This window comes from Aphelocoma coerulescens, chromosome 1A, assembly GCF_041296385.1.
Source record: "Aphelocoma coerulescens isolate FSJ_1873_10779 chromosome 1A, UR_Acoe_1.0, whole genome shotgun sequence".
In the NCBI taxonomy this organism is placed as follows: domain Eukaryota; kingdom Metazoa; phylum Chordata; class Aves; order Passeriformes; family Corvidae; genus Aphelocoma; species Aphelocoma coerulescens.
The window spans coordinates 1,873,774-1,893,172 of record NC_091014.1 but is presented as its reverse complement, the minus strand read 5'-3'; the positions used below and the strand labels follow the sequence as shown (position 1 = coordinate 1,893,172).

At 53.5% G+C, this 19,399-nt stretch overlaps 1 protein-coding gene across 1 annotated transcript; it reads right to left on the bottom strand.

Moving 5' to 3' along the window:
* Positions 1 to 558: 558 nt before the first annotated feature.
* On the bottom strand, positions 559 to 19,240 carry STRIP2 (striatin interacting protein 2). Its single transcript, XM_069033686.1, has 21 exons — positions 19,040 to 19,240; positions 17,369 to 17,438; positions 16,315 to 16,389; positions 16,090 to 16,224; positions 15,790 to 15,910; positions 15,071 to 15,139; positions 14,879 to 14,985; positions 14,635 to 14,762; positions 14,139 to 14,336; positions 12,747 to 12,970; positions 11,401 to 11,466; positions 10,666 to 10,729; positions 9,974 to 10,045; positions 9,774 to 9,848; positions 9,181 to 9,278; positions 8,549 to 8,675; positions 6,732 to 6,832; positions 5,238 to 5,304; positions 2,017 to 2,121; positions 1,427 to 1,631; positions 559 to 818 (listed from the first exon to the last, which is right to left on the bottom strand). The coding sequence occupies exons 1-21, from the start codon at positions 19,211 to 19,213 to the stop codon at positions 568 to 570; spliced, it is 2,532 nt and encodes an 843-aa protein (XP_068889787.1). The 5' UTR covers positions 19,214 to 19,240; the 3' UTR covers positions 559 to 567.
* Between the last annotated feature and the right edge of the window lie 159 nt (positions 19,241 to 19,399).

Genomic DNA, 19,399 nt, shown 5'->3' with positions numbered 1-19,399 from the left:
GACCAGGGGAACATGCAAAACCTGTCCCTGGTGGCACCAGGGCTCTGTGAGATGGGCTGTGTCACCCCAGCAGCAGCAATGCCAGCCCAGGGACAACAGGGAATCTTGTCTCCAGTGGCCAAGCCAATGTGTATTTCTGGTGGGCACCTTCCTAGGGCTGCTGGGGGGTGGCAGGGTGGTGTTTGAAGCACATCAGCAGCCAGCCAGAACTGAATATATCAAAACAAACGAGGCACAGCGTGGGGTGTTCGGGAGGGATGGAATTCCCAGCTGGGAATCCTTACACCATGCGTGAACCAAGCTACAAGACAGACCTTATCTCTGAGCTCGCTCTGGAAGCTGCTCCGTGGCCTCTGCTGATACTTTACGGTCTCCAAGAAGTCACAGGAAAGGGATGACCTCCAAAACGAGGTGTCTGGTAGGCACGGAGAGACTTGGTCTCTTTGGAAAGATTTAATTTTTTTTCCCAGCTGTGCTTAAAACCCGCCCAGATCCAAACCGATTTTCCTCTCTCAGCCTGTGGCACCGCCAGCCCTTACGGAGGTGGGGCAGGTGGAGGTGTGGCTGTCACTGGCAGTGCAGCAGCTCCTCCCAACGAATGGGCTGGGAAAACACCTCCCGCTCCAGCCAGAGCTCGTAGGAGTAGTGGAAGTCCTCGGGGAGCTCCAGGCGCTGGCCCAGCACGCTCTGCAGGCAGTTGTCCACCGGGGCGAACTCCGAGTCCTGGGGCTTGTCGTACCTGCGGCTGTTGAAGGCTTCGATGTTGGCCCTCAGGGTGCATTCCTCAGCCTGGAAATCCCACGGCCTTGCATCAATATCTGCAGGGAAGGACAAGCAACACACAGATATTGTGGAAAACATCTGATAAGGTTTGAGCAAAAGGAAGGCTGAAGGTTTCACATGAATTAACCAGAGTCACTCCTAATTATTATCATTCCTAACCAAATCCCATTATGTGTGCATTTTAATTTAAGATACCCAATAGAAATGTAATTATTCCTGCTTTAAGGACTGTCTATAATTACCCAGCCCCTGCATTTTTCACAAAGACCCCACCACTTTTACTGAAAATCTCCAGACAACTGAAGCAGAGATCAAGATTTAAAACTTTTTAAAACTGATGAGCTTATCATAAGCTCCTAATTCCCAAAATTGTTAAAATTTGGACATATGTAGCTCTGATCAAAATTGAAAAGCTGCACTAACCATGACATTATGTCATACTATATAAACACACGAAGAAAGGTATTTTCCCCAGTATTTTCAAAGTTGGCTTTCACAAGCTCTAAATCTGATGGCGCAGAACAGTGCCTAAAAACTTGTGAAAAAACCCCCAACTGCCAACAATTTGAGAGGTCTGAGGCCAAACCAAGCCACGCTGATGCCAAAGCCACGGGCAGAGCGATGGTCCCCGGGCAGGACTCACCGTTGCCGTAGGCCCAGTCGTCGTTCATGCGGTGCCGCACCTTCTGGTAGATGGCAGACATGGTCTTCATGTTGCTCTTCCTCCACTGGCGCCCCAGGTACTTGGTCTGGATTTTCAACAGCTTGAGCACGTAGAGCTGCATCATGGCCTGCTTCACCTTCAGAGCACGCTTCAGGATCGGGGCTGACTTAAACACGACCAGCATCTGCCAGGGAATCAACACCAATTAATGCAGAGTGCTCAGGGCAGCCACACAAACACTGTCTGTGCTGCTTTGGGCACCAGCACCTGGGCAACACGTGCCACAAGCCCCCAGAAGGGAGATCAGGAGCGTTCAACACAACCAACACCCTCTGCACGGGGCTTGAGGGTCGTAGAAATAACGTCATTTGCAGAAGGAGAAGTATTTCTGCATTTAAGGCTCAGTCTGTGCAAGAGAAAAGGGAAGATGATGAAGAGCAGAAGCGCCAGCAGCTCCACAAGAAACGCTGAGCACAAGGCCGGGCTGAACCCGCTGTGTAGAGCCAGGGACGTGCTCCAGGTGAAACGCTGGCAGGTCTGGGAGGGAGGGGACAGGGACATCCCCTCACCATTGTCCTCGAGTGTTTCCACTTGGTCAGCTTGTTGAGGATCCTCAGCAAGTTAATGCAGGAGAACAAATTCCTCCAGCAGAACTGGTTGTTGTCTCCAGCTTCCTGCAAGGGGAGAAGGACAAGTGTAACCCTGACCACAGTGTTCATCAGCACCGCCACAGAGATGTCCTTGGGCAGAAATCTTTATTTTTGTTTTCTGCACAAGTCTTGTTTCTGAGGGAGGACGAGCAGCAGAGCTGCCTCCTCACTTGGGTTATCATCAGCTGATTCTGGGGAAAACCATTCTGAAACACTCTGATTTTAACTTGCTTTTAGTTTAGAGTGAGAGCTAATAATGGGATAAGTCACATTATTCCATCATGGGAAATACGTTTTGTGGTAGATTTGTATTCCTTGTTCACAGCCAGAGACCAAATTGCAGCCTGGTGACCGCCACTGCTTTTGTTAACTATGTAAATTAATTCATGCTTAGAGCACATGTTACAGACCAGTAAAAAGAAATCACAAATCCACACAGGATGACAAATAGCAACATTTGTATCAAGAGGATGAGACTTCTCTGTAACAAAAATCCCCTCCAGCTTAAGTGCTGCTGAGACATTGTTTTAAATATTAGGTAACTGTAAACACCCCCAGCTACAGCTTGTGTAATATTGCCCCTGGCACGTTTCAGCTGTAATTCCACCACTGCAGTGACTTGCCCCGTGTTTGAACAGCTCCAAGCGCAGGAGAAATGTCCCACAAAAAACCTATTTGGGGATTAGTGCAAAACAAGGACTGCTGAATTTATAAACCACTCACAGCCAGCTACAGCCTTCTCAACTCAGGGCAAAAACCCAACCCATTCCAGGATCTGGGCATCCTTGGGAGGAGTTTGGGAGAGCCCCTTCTGTCAGAGGGTCCAATCCAGCTTTGAAATCGCACCAGCACAACCCCTTTGCTTTTACAGGCAAGTGTCAAACAGAATCAAGGAATCCCTGAGGCTGGAAAAGCCCTCCCAGACCACCGAGTCCCAGCTGTGCCGCATCCCCACCTTGTCCCCAGTCCAGAGCTCTGAGTGCCACCTCCAGGCCTTCCTTGGACACCTGCAGGGATGGGCACTCCAAACCTCCCCGGGCAGCCCCTGCCAAGGCCCGAGAGGCATCCAGAGGTGGGATGTCACCAGAATGGCAGCAGGATGTCACTGAGGGTGGTGGATGCTGCATGGTGCTTTGGGGGTCCCAAAGTGCAGTGCCCCTGCAGTGTCACGGCATGTCCAGGCTTCACCTGTGCCCTCTGCACCAAGTAATTTTCCCAAAAGGCCCCAGTGGAATAAACCAATATCTACTTCTTAGGCAGATGGATTTATTTGTCACCAATCCGATGTTGTCTCTACAGCTGCAAGTAGGGGAGGGTCTTTCCATCAGAGCTATGGAAAGAGTGAACAGGCTGAACAGACTTTAATACCCCCTTTAAGGGGCTGATTGAGCCCTTTACAGACCCCTCTGGAGTGACAGGGGAGGAGAGATGGCGACTGGGCAGGATTTGAAGAGCCTTTCCTACAACAGGATGGGGGAATCCCCCACCACCTCAGCCGCTTCTGATTTACACCAGGTGGGGACAGCAGTTACCCCACAGGCCCATCCTTGGGAGACAGCAGCGCTGGACTCGTCCTGGTTCTCCTTGGAATAACCCAAACACACATCACTGTGCTCAACCCGCTGAGAGCAGAATCATCTGTCACATCCTCCAAGGAATGTGTTACGCTGGGCTGTTAAAATCACTCATCACAGTGGTAAAAAAACCCCCTAAAACAACACACAAAATGCTGGCTGAAGAAATATAAATATGTGCACAAACATAGGCCTCGAGTACCAGGGTGTGTCTAATTCCTATTAAATCCTTGCTTCCCTGGGTATCCTCCTGAAGATGAACCCTTGTGGTAAGATTCAAGTTGGTTTCTGCATATTTTCTAATTAAATTGCTCTCCCTTGAGGATAACATCCATGTCAGCTGGAGGAAAGCGAAAGGTGCAACGACAGCTTGCCGACTCTCAAGACCCTACTGGGAATATTTTCCCTAAAAACGTTCTGTTTTCTCCTACAGCCTTAAAGCTGATTGTGAGGATTAACACGAGCCACAGAGCCCTCCGTGATGTGTCACTAGATGTCCCCATTGGTCCAGGATATGGTCGATGGAGCCTGGCAGGGCTGGACGGGGACACCCAGCCTTCAGCAGCCCATGGACCTGGGGAGAATCTTTCTCTTTGATGATTTTAACCTTTATAAACCTAAGGAAAACAGCACAGGCCTAAGACTGCAGCAGCCAGGCACCCTGAGATCATCCCTGCCTGGACTGGGTTTGCTCGGGCTCCTTCTTAATGATTTAGGGTCTCCATTTCCTGTCCATTATTCCTTATTAACCCCAAAGGTTTTCCCTGGCCTGGGCCCAACCTCTTCTGCACTTGAATTATTGCAGTTATGAACCTGCCAGCATTAATATCCCATCTGCAGTCTGTATATTTACCCAGCCCATCCTGCTGGCAGTCTCCGGAATACTTAAGGCTCCTCTCCATAGGGAATTTGGTTCATTCCTTAATCTCATAAAACAGGAGTGCTCAGAGCAGTTTAAACCTGGGAGGCAACAGCCTCTGGGTAAATCCTCTTTCAAAGCAGGAGAATCTTGTCTTGACAAAACAAAAGGAAATGGCCTCAAACTGTGCCAGGGGAGGCTCAGGTTGGACACCAGCAGGAATTTCCCCATGGAAAGAGCGCTCAGGCCTTGGCAGGGGCTGCCCAGGGAGGTTTGGAGTGCCCATCCCTGGGGGTGTCCGAGGAATTCCTGGATGTGGCACTCAGGGCTCTGGGCTGGGAACAAGGTGGTGTTTAATCAAAGACTGGACTGGATGATCTTTTCTGATCATCCTGATGATCAGAAGGTCATGACTGGAGGTCTTTTCCAACCTCAACGACCCTGGGATTCTATTCTGTGAAAGGGAAAACCCTAAACCCAACTATTTTTATGGGGTGCCCAACGCCAGCAGCGCCTCTTCCCCACAGCTGACAGTGACTCAGAATAGTGTTGGGAGGAACTTTCAAGTCTGGGAGGGAAAGAAAAGTCTAATTTTGGAAAGGCTGGGAGTTAGAGAAAAAGAAGGCAGATAACAGAAAACCCAAATCCTTCCTCACCCTGTCATATAGAGCAATACTGGCCACAAAAACCCTTTCTGTGCTGCTTACCAGGCTTTCTGCAGTGAGCTCGGGCAAGTCACAGACTGTGCAATGCGGATAATCCAGGACGGAGATGCTGCGGAAAACGGGCAAGAAGGGGCTCGTCAGCAACCAATTAACATGAGAGCAATTTTTAAAGATGATCTATGTGATCATGCCCAGGAATCTGCCACTTTTTCCTGCCCTGTGCCTGAAAATGCAACAAGTAATTTGGGTGGGGAGTGATCCCAACTCCAGCACGTGAAGCAGCCGTGCTGACGGGTCTCCCTCCAGCATTGCCGACGGCACAGACAGCATCCAAATGGGATCCCAGCCTCAGCACTGCCTCACCCCTCAGCTTAATGGAGCACATCGATGCCTCTTGCCTCCAAAAGCACATCCTGAGTGCATTAATAAGGACTCGAAGGATTTGGATCCATTAAGACAGGACAGATGAGTTATTCATATGCATATTTTAAAAGGGGAAAAAAGTAAACAAAATAGATCTGAGGTTCAAAGGGAGGCATCTGATTGCCAGCAAGAAAATTCATAGTGAGTGAAAACTCAGAGTATCCGGTCTTTCAAAGGCCTCCAGGCCTATGGACTTGGTAAAAGCAATTAGTTAAAACTCCCCAAAACTGCAATTTACACCTCCCTGGCTCAGAGCATCCAGCTGCACATCCCACCTCACTCACAGGTGCATATCCTGCCTGTGAAACATCCATCCTAGAGCAGAGGAGGGAGCTGAGTGCTTCTGGGATACATTTCCTCCTCACTTAAAGCACAGGACCAAAAGTGGAAATATTTATAGCATAAGAATCAACATTTTACTTCCTATTTTTCCATGCGTGCCTCCTCACACAGACACAACCATGCCGTGCAGGAGACAGACCAGCCTACACTCGCAGATGAAGAACAACAAAAAGAGCATCAAAAAGGAAAAAAAAAAAGTATCTTTTTAGCATTCCAACATCCCTGTGGAACTCCTCTCCAAACAGGGAAATCCTGCCCTGGTGAGCTGTGGAAGTGTTGTGCTCTCTCAGTTCTTTGATCCATGGTGGTCCAGCCAGTCCCCTACTCAAAACCAGGCTGGTGCCTCTCTCAGATCAGCAGTAAAAGGCAGTGACAACTATGGAAAACCTGAAGGAGTCAGGAAAGCTGAATTACAGCTATAAAATGTGGGAAAGACCTGGAAGATCCTACCCCATCTGGCCTTGTTGAAGCTGTGGCCCAGAGATGCCCTGTAGCACTGGATTTCTCTCCAGGAGTGCATGTGAAGATGAAAACTATTTTATTTTAAAGATGAAGACTCTTTTATTTCAGTACTATTTTAGCAACCCAGTCAGAAACACAGCATCCAGTCATCCTGATCATGCCAGAGGGATGTGCTCCCTCCAGCATATTCCTGTAGTGGAGAGGACACCCCAAAGCTGTGTGAGGTCACCTGGGCCCCCCCAGGACATCGGTCCCTCATGCGCAGCCTCCCTGCCCCATCACCTTTCTCTCCCCCAGAAGTGGCTGTACCTGTTTTTGGCAGTGATGTAAGACATGATGTTTTGGTTGAAGAACTTGAGGATCAGCGGGATGCAGTTGGCAAACACCAGGTGTTGGGACACGTACTCAAACTGGGGAAGAGAAGGGAAATGGGTCAGCATTAGCTGGGACAGCTGGGAGCACCACCTGGGAATGGAAACCTGTTTCCAGCCTAAAGCAAAGCACTCGTGGTGGTTTGCCCCAGACGCCTCACAGACCATTTTCTCCCTGCAGAAGTTTGCTGTGGAAGGTTTGTGTCGTACACAGCAGCTGGAAAATTCTGTTTGCCATAGAGAGGACACGCAAACTTCACGGCAGTGCCTTAGGAATAGCTGCACCTCATGGCTGCAGCGTGGCTTTTCAAAATTAAATCTGTGGCAAAGCAGTGTATGGGGAAGAGGTACATGAGAAAACACAATAATTCCTATTGCTCTCACACACTAATCCCAGTTCCCTTTGAAATTTTGACTGAAATAGTATCCTTATTTTCCTACTTGCTTTTAATTTCTCTCTCCCTCAAAGCATTAAATGGTCTTCAAGGCCCCTTCCAACCCAAACCATTCTACAGTTCAATAATGCACCAAATCTCTCCTGTTCTCTAAAGATACTAACTGCAGCAAAACCCATTCCTGCCCCATGCTGCCCTGCCATGCCTCTCCGTCAACATCTCCAATTTGAGAGGGAAGGAACAGTTTGTTCTCATCTCAGCCTGGTGCCAGCTGTCGACATTGGCACACCACAGATGACACAACACCACCACGGATGACACAGCACCGCCGGGATGAGCCGCTGAGTAATCGACCCTTCCAACCCAAACCATTCCGTGATTCAGTGATTCCTTCATTTCAGACCTGCTGGAGCTTTCTCAGTTTCCCTGAGACCATCTTTGTCACCGAAAGAACAAAATCACCCAAATCAGACACACAAAGGCAGAATCAGGGGCACAAAGCCCCACAGCTTTCTCCAGGCTTAGCACCAGGCTGCAATGGCCCTTCTGTCTGGGGGGAAGAAAGGAGAGGAGCCACTTTGAAGTGAGAAAAATTAATGAAGGGATGTGGGGAGGACCCAGAACATATGTAGGATTGTAAAAATGTGGGAGGTGGTTTCATTTTATCCAATCCAATATGTGGATTTATATTTATCCTCAGTTAAATATCAGTGGGTTTTGTAACACAGAGGGATTTGTAGCACGCTGAAAGCTTTAATAGAAAAAATTAGAAAACACTAATTGTTTGACTTGCAGAACGAATGGAGAATTGGGCCACAGCTCATATTAGTTCCTTGTTTTTTTTTTAACCAAGGAAAGCCCTGGAGTGGGTGCAGTTTGATTGGTGCCATGCAGATGGAACAAAAATCACATTGGGAACAAAAATCAGATTGCAACTATGACCCAGATCTCCTGCCTCTGTAGAAACTGGAGCCCCAGGAACCCGATCCTGCCAAAACCAGATTAGGTTACCTCGTGAGGTCCTTCCCAGCACTATTTCTGGGCATTGGAGATGACAGAGAGCAAAAGAGAGTCTTGCCTAACCCCCAGCATCTTCCCCCTTCTGCCAGGGAGGCTCGTGCTATCTCCTAAATTTAACCTGAATGGATATTCCCAGAAGTCTAAAAGCTCCTACTGTGTGAGTAGAAATGATGTTGTCAAAGCACAGCAGGGTTATCCCAACCTGAGTGACCCTGTACAAATCCTGCAGCTATGGAAATGTGACTACAGCTCCTCATGGAAACTCTTCCTGGAAGTCTTTATCAGGACACACCACCTTCAAGGCCAGCTTGGCAATGGCCATCCCCTCCTCTAGGCCCACCTGGTAGATGTGGTTCAGCTTGAAGTGCTTGAGGAGCAGCAGCAGCAGAGCCGAGATGCTCTTCACGATGATCTCTTTGTGTCTGTTGACGTCGATGCCCAGTTTCATGCTCTGCAGAACGGTGATGCTGCGATGGAGGGAGAAACAGCACCGAGCAGGGGGGTCAAAGGGACTGTGGAGCTCCTGCTCATCTGGATGAGCTCTATGAAATCAAGGACCTTCACTCCCCCCAGGACTCCCATTTCCATCCATCCTACCTGGTGATGCCAAAATGCATTAAAAAAGCAGGAAAAAAATGTGGATTGCTCTCCACCAGGAATCCTGGCAGAGCGGTAGGAAGGACACCTCCCATATGCGGACTTATCTTTATGATTTGGGTCAATCAGCAGGATTTTATCATTGGTGTCACTTAGCTTGGAGTGGCTGCCCACTGCACTCAAATCATCGCACTCCTGAAAAAGCAGCATCACTTCCTTGGCTTTGACAGCTCTGCCCTGGTGGCAACAGCAATTTACACCTACCCAAACAGATATCCCAAACCTGGAAACCCCCAAACCTATCAGCTCTCCTGCTTGGTCCAAGACGTCATGGCAAGGCTGGGATGGCCAGTGGCCACCTGGTAAGGGACTTACGGCATCTCTTCGGGCAACACATCTGCCAGGATGTTGATGGAGTCGGTCTTGGCCTTGGAGGTGGGTGCAGCAGCCAGGAGGATCTTCAGCAAAGCGATCTGCAGGAGAGGGCAGGTGGGGGGGATGGTCCCAGGAAAGGGAATTCCTTCCTTCTCCTTCACTTGCTGAAACTGGACAACACCAAGCCAACCCTACAGGGTTTCACCAGACCCCACCCAGCCTCTCCTTTTATCCCCTGACAGACAGGACAAGTGCGGGGTGCTTGGCAGCTCTTAACTTAAGGCATCACACGTGCCTGAGCTCTGGTAGTGTGGATAAAACAACACAAGGGACACCTCGAGTCGGAATTCACTTAGATCTGTTTGTCTCTCCCTACAGACAGAGCCCATGTGACCCAATCAGCATCTTGGAATCCTCTGAATCCCTTCTCTTGGACTGTACTTTCCTCCCGACTTTGGTGTGGATTCCCACCAAAACCTCACCATCCAGGTCCTGAACACACCCCTGCCATCCTGTGCTGAGCTCTGCAGCTCCCAGACCAGCACCATTCCCTACTCAAAAGCTCTTCCTTCCTTTAAGAAACGCGGGCTTACCATGTACTGGGGGAGGTTGTACAACATTGCTCGATACAAGACCTCACAAGGGGTTTCTTGGACTTCCTCCTCCCCCTAGAGCAGAGAAGCGTTAGAAACAAGGGAAAATGAGGTAAAAATAAGAATGCACAGATTGACACAACACACTGGAAACCTCCCATCTTCTCTCTGGTGATGGGGTGAAGAAACTTCCTTCCTACCAGAGACATGGGGCACTTCTCCAGCTCCTCCTCATTCTTGATCTGGACATCCGAGATGGAAACGTACTTGTGCTGGTAAAACACAGAGTCAGACAGAGCAATGTCACAGCTGGAGGAGGAAACACAGCCAGTGATGGTCCCAGCCGCTGATTCCAGCGATATCCGGGTGAGGGGTGCAGATCCACGGGGAACTCATCTCTGTGTGGTGTATCCCTCTGTCCCTGAAGCCCCTCACACCTCCTGCCTTTGGCTACTTCCACCTACTCCTTCTGGGAGCTCTCTGTAAGTAATTAGAGAGGGACACTCGCCTCCAAAAGACAACCCAGACCTTCAATAGGGCCACTTGGCCTCTGGAGGTGTCTCATTCCCCGTGGAGCACTGCAGGAGCCAAGGCTGGCCATGCTCCCCCCTGGGAACAGCACTGGTTTGGGAATGTGTGTCCAAACCCAGCTCTGATAGTCTGTCACCTTCAAAACACATGGCAAACACTTGGATAAAGGGAAAGTAAAAATGCTGGAGAAGCTACTTGAGGACTCCGTTTTGAATTTTTTGCCCCAATTCCTGCAAGAAGCTCCAAAAACTTCTCCTGTGACCGCCAACAAATTTCTAACTCCCTCCAGTAACTGTGTTTCAATGAGGTTGGCAGGAGGATCCATGTGGTGCATATCCCATGCATGGAGCCACCATCTCACCTGCTTCAGGGTCTTCACGCTTTCATGGATCGGCCGCGGGAGCCCTATCAGGGTTTCAGTGTCCCTGGGGAAGAGGAAGGAAGGTCAGTACTGGGAAGGACATCCATGTTCAAACATTCCCATGTCATAACAGGTGAGGGAGCCTGGAGTCTGCTGAATGCATCCAAGATGGGTCAGGAATTGGGAGAGGTGTTGGCGTGAGCTGCTGCCCTCCCACCTCCTTCCCATAATGCCTGCACGAGAGAGGAGAGACATCAGGGTGAAGAATTGGGGTGAAATCAGACTGAATTGGAACTGGGGTGAAATTAGATGAAATCAGAATTGGGGTGGAGCCAGTCTGAGCCCAGCGCTGCACCTAAAAATGAATGTACCCTGCTGGGCCTGTCCCAGGATGACTCTGCACCCACAGCTTGATTTATTCACAAATGGAGTAATTTGCTGTGGATACCAAACTGTCTCAGCTGCCTCTCGCACCAAACCAGTTCCTGTCTTGGGCCAGGGGTCACTTATTCTGGGCTAGGTCTGATTTTTAATAGAAAGAGGTCCCTGGGGACCAGTGCCTCCAGGAACATGTTTTTCTAGCGCTGCTTTAGTTGCTGCGGCCCCAGCAAACCCAGCACTGCATCATCCTGAGCATGCCTTGAGCTGGAAAAACCTGAGCTTTGTGGACACCTCCCACCACTTAAACCCCACTGATGGAAGCAACGGGGCAGATTTTGTGGATAAAACACTCACTGTCCCAGCGTGAATCCAATGAATTTGTTCCTGCTTGCTTCCAGGAAATGCTCGATGTCTTTCTGTCTGATGGAGCCGCGGGACAAAAACAAGGAGAAGGTTGGAAAACAGCCACGTACAAGACCACAGCCTCGGACTGATTTCTAGAGATCGCAGCAGCAGTGGGCAAAAGCCACCTTTGCCCTCACTGGCTGGCAGCAATGTGAACCAAACCCATTTCTATTTGCTGTGCAACTCCACGGGAACGTGCGAGTAGACGGAGAGAGGTTTTCTACAACCAGCACCTTTGTATCCACCTCCTGTGCTCCTCACACGCCTCTCCGAGGAGCATCTGCTCACTCTGAGAGAACAAATGTCGTCTCCACGGTCTGTCAGAGCACATGCTGCTCCGAGAGCAAGCTGACATCTTGTCCACGTTGGGCATCTTTCATGGGAACTGCTCGGGATCTCTGCACTACGAGCAGGACACGAGCTGTGAGCCAAGGCTCTCCGGGACAGAAAGAAATCCAGCTGGATTTCCAGCCAGCAGCCAAGGAAAGTAACAACATTTGATTTTGAAGCTGAGAGTGCTAAGCGACGTGGAGCACCACACGTGGAGATCCGTGTGGGAAACCAATTCCTGCCGTGTCCCTGCCAGGAATGCTCTGGACAGACCGAATTAACCCTGTCACTGCTCCTACCTCAAAAAGATCTATTTGCTTGATTTGTTTGAAAGATGCTGGAACGAATCCAGGCTTGGGATAAACAGCAAAAACCCTCACATGGATCAGAGGGAAAGGGGCAGAGCTTTTCACCCTCTAATCCTAATCATTCCCTCATATCACGTGTAGATAACTGGTCCTAGGAAGGAAAGGCACCAGCTCCTTTACCATTAGATGTTTCTTTCCACCACTCAAGAAGGCTTCCCCTGGCAGCACAGGGGTCCTGCTCACCAAACAAGATGTCATTAACCAGCTCCCCAGATGATTAGTCACGCATTTTGTGCTACCAAGATCCACTGGGGTCTGGCTGGGAAAGCTGACCCTGCTCCCGCAGCACCCCAGCACAGCCTCCTTCCCAGTACGAGCTGGGATACCCTAAACTGGATTGCCACTTATGGGCCTGTAATTTGGATTGCCAGTTTATTGGCTTGGACTGAGTTTAGCTGAGCTCTTCCCCAGGATTTACACACCAAACATGGCAAGTGGCCAATCCAGAAAGGACCAACCCTGACAAAAAGAGAAGTGGAGTCACTTCAGTTCAACCTGCCAGAGGCCAAAAAACTTCCCAATGCTTCCCAAAAAACTGCAGTGAACTCCAGGACAGGTAGGGCTGGGGAGGATGGCAGTGACAGCAGGTGGCTTTACCTGACTTTGGGGGCCCAGGGGAGCCCCTTGGGGAAGGACACCCTCTCGATGGGCAGGCGCTGAGCTGGCATCGCGGGGATGATCGCGTCCCGCTCCATCAGGTCCAGCTCCCCCTCGATCCCGCTGTCCACATCATCGTTCTCCTCTTCATCAACTCCTCCTTCATCGTTCTTGAAGGGATCTCTCTCGTTGTAGATGTCCAAACTGTCTTGCTTCATCAGGGGCTGCAGCAGAAGGGGATGGAAAATTCAAGTCACTTCAAGGATTTTATTTCCCTCCCAGGTGCTGGCACCAGATCTCTCCATCCTGAAAGGATCAAGCTCTCAGATGTTCCTCAGGTAAGGATTTCCCTCCTAGCTGTTGCCACCAAAGCCTGCACAAGAGTAACTCCTTCTGTACCTCTAACCTTGCTGCCCTAGGAGGTGTGACCCCATTTTCCACCTTAACTTTTGGGGCTTCCATCCAACATCTCCTCCTTAGCAAAAGGCATTTTCATGCTCAGACCATAACACAGCAACTCCAACAGCGGAGCTAAAAAAAGAACTTGTTGTGAGCAGTTTGTTCCCTGGTGCTTATCAGGCCTTTGCCATAAGGTCAGGATGTCCTCTGGCTTCCTCTGGATCAAACACCCCATGGGGCTGATCTGCTGTAACTGAAATGGGTGGATGAAAAACTGGGCATGTTCTGACCACGTATAATGAGAGCCCAAAAACCCCCCAGTCCTGGGCTGATCCCAGCAGGGGAGGGGGGATCCTGCCCCTGTGCCCCTCAGGTGAGACCCCACCTGCAGAGCTGCCCCAGCCCTGGGGACACAGCAGCAGGACCTGGAGCTGCTGGAGAGAGTCCAGAGAGGCCCCGGAGCTGCTCCAGGGCTGGAGCCCCTCTGCTCTGGAGCCAGGCTGGGAGAGCTGGGGGTGCTCACCTGGAGAGGAGAAGGGTCCAGGGAGAGCTGAGAGCCCCTTGCAGGGCCTAAAGGGGCTCCAGGAGAGCTGCAGAGGGACTGGGGCCAAGGCCTGGAGGGCCAGGAGCCAGGGAATGGCTTCCCAGTGGCAGAGGGCAGGGCTGGATGGGAGATTGGGAATTGGGAATTGCTGGCTGGGAGGGTGGGGAGGGGTTGGGATGGAATTCCCAGAGCAGCTGTGGCTGCCCCTGGATCCCTGGAAGTGTCCAAGGCCAGGTTGGGTGGAGCTCTGAGAAACCTGATCTAGTGGAAGGTGTCATTTGGAACCAGATGTCATTTAAGGTCCCTTCTAACCCAAACCATTCAGTGAGCCTAAAACTGGCAAACACAGGAGCACTTACGGGGAAAAGGGAACCATAACCATGAGCATCCCTGGCTCCTTGGGACGGTGCCTGTTGGAAAACCACCCCGGCCCAGGAGGAGGCTCTCACCCTGCGGCTGCGGTGGCCCCGCTTCTGCTGCTGCTGCTGCTGCTGCTGCTCCATCAGCTCGATGGCGTAGGTGGGCGGGGAGGCCGCGCGCATCCCCCGCACCACCTGGATGCTGTCCTCGGGCAGGGGCGGCAGCCCCAGCTCCTCCCGCTGCCGCACCTTCATGGCCTGCAGCGCCTCGAACCCGCCCAGCGTGAACTAGGACAGAGAGAGAAGGGAGAGCACGGAGCACACGGCCCTGCGGGGCAGCTCTCAGGGGAGCAGCAGCTGGAGGCCATCACAGTGAAGTGTTGAGGGTGAAGACACCACGGCAGTTGTTAATTCTCCATATTTCTCCCCCATCCCACATCCTCGGCCCACCCTCATCCCAGAAGGAACCGTTTGCCTTGTGTTTAATAACGTTGTTGTGGTTGGGTTGAATGGTGGGGAACATCCAGGCTGCGGCAGCGCCGTTACAGAATAAAAGTTTCTGGAGAAAGGAAGGGTTTGCACTCACCAGGAGCACCTTCCAGAGCAGGAGCAGGACCTTCTTCATGGGGAAGTGTGGAGCGTGGCCGCTGCAGAACTTGGTCACCATGGTGAAGAGCAGCAGAGCAAACGGCTCCTCAGTGTGCACAGGGAAACCTGGCAGAGAAGGGACCAGGACCGGGGTCAGAGCCGATCTCCCATCCCTGAGCTCTCCCCGCTGGTCCAGCATGACAAAGGGACATCAATAGGTCACAATGAACTTCGGGGCTCACTCAGCTCCATCCTGAAGGTCTCCCGGCAGGTTTTCCACTCGGGGGGATCCGTCTCCTGCTCCACACGGATGTTCTCCACCATCAGGTACATGACACTGAGCAGGACCCTGCCGGGACAGCAGGGCAGGCAGGTGGTCAGGCCACTCTGTCCCCAGAGGTTGTCCCACACCCGCTCCAGCGCCAAGGGGGTACCTGAGCTCCGTGCTGTCGGCCAGGGAGATGGCCGGCTTCCGCAGGGCGCTGCTGCAGGCCTGGCTGTTCCTGCAGGGAGGGGGATGAGCTCAGCACCAGCCCCCTCATCCCCACCCCCAGCCAACATCTGCAGCGCTGGGAATGCCACACCAGGGATGTGACATGGCTGGGACACCTCCCGAGGAGGAGGAGGGAGAAGAAAGATGAGGGCAAGGAAGATGGGGAGAAAGAAGATGAAGAAGAAGAGGGTGAGGAGGATGGAAGAAGAGGGTGAGAAGGATGGGGTGAAAGAAGCTGAAGAGCAGGAGGGTGACGAGGATGAGGACAAAAGGGTGAGGAAGATAGGGAGAAGGAAGATGAAAAGGAGGAGGGTGAGGAGGATGTGGAGGAAGATGAAGAGGAGAAGGAGGAGGAGGATGAGGAGAAAGAAGATGAAAAGGAGGAAGGTGAGAGGGTGAGGAGAAAGGGGAGGTAGAAGAGAAAGGTGGAGGATGGAAGAAGAAGGTGAGGAAAGTGGGGAGGAAGATAAAGAGGAGGAGAGCAAATTGAATGGAAGAAGAGAAGAAGGGGAGAAAGTAGATTGTAGAATCACAGAATCATTTAGGTTGGAAAAGACCTCCAAGGTCATCGAGTCCAAGAAGGGGAGGGTGAGGAGAAAGAATGAGGTGAAGAAGAGGACAAGGAGGGAGAGGTGGGCGAGGGCAGTGCAGTCCTCTCACTCAATCTCCATGTTGAGGAGCTCCAGGAAGGCGGAGAAGGTTCCCAGCTGGTACAAGAGGAAGCTGTTGTGCCGAGACCAGTGCAAGACATCACCTTCATTATCACAGTCCCCAAAGACACCTGGAGAGACCCCACAGAGAAACTCTGGTGAGGGAGGATCTGCCTTTGAACCTTGGAGTCCACAGGACCACCCCAGGAAGGAGCTTCACTGCACCAGCCTGGCACAAGCCCAGGAAAAGCTTCTCCCAAGCCCCCATGGCAGTGGATCCACATCCGGACATGGGGGACGTGGTCCTTACCCTGTGCCAGGTACAGGATGGCCCGTGCTACTCTGAGCCTCTTGTCCCTGTTGACCACCTCCAGCCCATCCAGCAGGCGCATGACATAGGCCTTCTGCTGAGCCGCGTCCAGCTCCAGCCACCTCCTGCCTGGCACTGGAGAAGGGACACGATGTCCAGCTGGGTGCTTCCCCAGGGGTCCCACTCCTGCCCCAAGCCCCGGGGTGATGAGCTCAGAGCTGGTACCTTGAGTGTGAAAATCCTCCTCGAAGCATCTCCTGTTGTGGCTCAGCTCGGGCTCCTCGGTGTAGCTGTACAGCTCTGATGGGGACAGGGATCAGCAGGGACATGGAGGGGCTTCACCCTCCTCCTCATTCCCAGATTCCTTGGGAAGCATCCCTGTGCACCCGGGGAGACACGGGACAGAGACCTGAACTGATCCCTGAGCTCTCCTGCAGCTCCAAGGGGCATTTTGGGGCCACCCAACATCACCAAATTCATCACCTTCATCGCCGTGTCCTGGCTGGGCTGTTCCCACGCTCCTGCTCCAGCTGCGGTTGCAATTTCATTGGGGTTTTTTTTTGGGGGGGGTTCATTTTAAGTCTCACTTAAGCAGTTTGGGAATGAAGGGAATGCAGGAACACCCAGGCAGGACCTGCACCGATCCCACACGAGGCAGCTCGGACATTTTGGGTCCTGCAAATAGGGGCTGGACTTGGAGGGACACGATGTTGCACCTGTTCTTCGTAATTCCTACCTGTTCCTATAGAATTCCCATAGTCCTACAGTGCTGAGCAGCACCACGGAGGACCGAAAGGATCCTGCAGGGAAGGAGGAAGGATCCCTTGCAGAGGAAATGTGCTTTTGCCGGGCCAGCTCGTGCAGCTGAGATACACAGAGCTAAAAATAACCCCTTTTTCTCCGGACACGCTCGGCACCGCCGGGTTAGGGAGCAGAAGCAGCTGGAGCCACTGCACAGCAGATGATAGGGGACAAGGACACGACCCGTCTGATAACGGGTGGCACCTCCAGCCTGGGCCGTGTCACCGGACACTCCGCCCTCCTGCCCCCCCGGCGCTGCGCCCCGGGTAATTCGGAGCGCGGGGTAACCCCCGTGTCCCCACGCGTCCCCTTTGCTCGTCCCCAGGGAGTGAGTGGCTCTCTAATAATAAACCCCGCTTGCTCTATTACTGCAGGGATGACACCACTCAATATCCATCCCCCATCCCGCCGGGATTTTTATTTTCCCTGCCTGCCGGGCACCTATAAATAACAATGCAGCACCCAAAACCTGCTTCACCTGCCAACTCGGCGCCGTGGCCGTCGGCATCGCCGTACTCAAATTCCAGGTTGGGACAATCCACGGAGCCCTGCGGAGAGCGGGATGGGGTTAGGAGGGGGCTGGCACATCCCTGGGGATATTTTGGGATGTGGGACGGCTGCCAGCACTCGCAGCCTTTGCGCCAAAGCTCCTCCAGCCGCCGGAGCAGCGACTCGCACGGGTGGGCTGGAGCGGGGAGTCCGTGCGAGGCCACTCCAAATACAGTGGAAATGTGGAAGCCGTGTGTGAAAACAGCATTTCTCAAATCCCAGGGAACGCAAAGGCAGGACGCAAAATGCCGGTGAATATTTGATGCATTTCAGAGTCCCGCACGCCCTAAAAACAAACCCCGGGGCTGGTTCAAAGGAAAAACCCCCGCGAGGATGCTGCGGATCCCTGAGCTCCGTTCTCGGCATCGCAGATCTGAGAGCTTTCGGGGCCGGGCTTTGCCTTTTCGAAGCCCGTGGCGTGGATCTCCCCCTCCTCCCCTGCGGATGAGGAACTGGAGCATGAAACTTCGCCGGAGGATTCCGGCGGGGCAGCGAGCGGGCAGCCGCAGCCCGGCGACCCAACGCCGGCACCGCGCCGCGCTGCCCCGGGAAAGGGAACACATGAATGGATAATCAACGAAATTAACATAATTTCCCATTCCGAGTCTCAGCATCCCTGCTCGGCAGCCGGGCTGGAACTGATGCGCATCGTCGCGATGAATATTGATGATCCGGGAGGATGCGCGGCTCCGGGCTGACCCCGACTCGCTCAGAAACGCTGGGTTCTCACCCAATTTCTGCAGCCGAGCCAGCGGGGCGGCTCGGGGAGTTAAAGCCTGTGAGGAATTCGGCGAAGCGCGTGCAGCTCTAATCCGCTTTGAGAGGCCGAGCCAGGGGAGCAAAGCAACCCCCAAATTCACGAGTTCGGGGCACGTCTTAGAAACCATCCCCAGCGACCCTTTTGGGGTCAGGGGGCCACTCAACCCGCAGCTCCTTGGTGGGGAAGCGAAGCCTTCCCGGCCTTTGCTCACGGGGGTCCCGCGGTGGCTTTACGGTGGCCGGGGACATCAGATCCCGGTGGGATCCTGGTGCCCTGATCCCAGTCCGGCTTCCCCAGCCCGGCACCCACTAAGCCGCGCGGGCGCAGCAGGGGCAGAGCGGCCCAGCGGGGTTTGGTGGTTCCGCCGTGTCCCGGGGTTATTGGGGCAGGAGGGGTGCAGGGGACTGCGGCACTCGGACCTTGGTGAGGGTTGGGTAAGCGGGAGCCTGCAGAGCGGGGGGGAGCCCAGGGCCCAGGTGGGCGCCCAAAACCCTGCTGGGGGCTCCGGGTGTGGGGCAAGGAGGTGCCAGTGCTGAGGCTTAGCCAGCGCCCCAGAACTCTGCAGCTGGGTCTGGGAGCGGAGCAGGGAGATGCCAGTGCCGGGGAGCGCCCCGGGGACTCCCCACTCCGGGCTGGGCATGGCAGGACCCCTAAAGCCACCCCCGCAGGACCCCTAAAGCCTCCAGTTTGGGGTAGGCAGCACCCCTAAGACCAGGAGCTCGCCCAACCCTGGATAAGGCTCCTTCCGCAGGAACCCCAACCCCAGGCCAGGGTCCCCCCACCCCACAGGAGGTTCCGTCAGGGCCCGGGGGGTGCCGGCACCGAGCTCCGCGCTCTTACCTCGGACTCCTTCCGCTGGCTCCTGAAGAGCTCCCGGCCCTTGGGTTGTGGCTGTGGCTGTGACTGTGACTGTGGCTGTGGCTGTGGCGGGGGCTGTGGCTGTGGCTGTGGCTGGGGCTGTCCCGGCCGGGCCCTGCCCGGGGCCGGGGTTCCGCCGCCTCCCGCCGCCTCCATCCCGCGGCCCCGCGGCCGCCGCCGAGCACGTGGGGGCCGGGCCGGGCCCCGCCCCGCGCGCTCCCATTGGTCCGCCGGGAGAGGGGGCGGGGCCTCAGCGCACACCCCCTTCTCCAATTGGTCCGGAGCGGGGACGGGGCGGGGCTCGGGGGGTCCGGGGGAACCCGGGGGTCCCTTGGGATGGCG

Coding starts and splice junctions, on each gene's coding strand:
- STRIP2 (XM_069033686.1), bottom strand. CDS start 19,213: ATGGAGGCGGCGGGAGGCGGCGGAACCCCGGCCCCGGGCAGGGCCCGG. Junction 17,439..19,039: donor GCCAGCGGAAGGAGTCCGAG/GTAAGAGCGCGG, acceptor CGCTCTCCGCAG/GGCTCCGTGGATTGTCCCAA. Junction 9,279..9,773: donor ACAACCTCCCCCAGTACATG/GTAAGCCCGCGT, acceptor CCTCTCCTGCAG/ATCGCTTTGCTGAAGATCCT.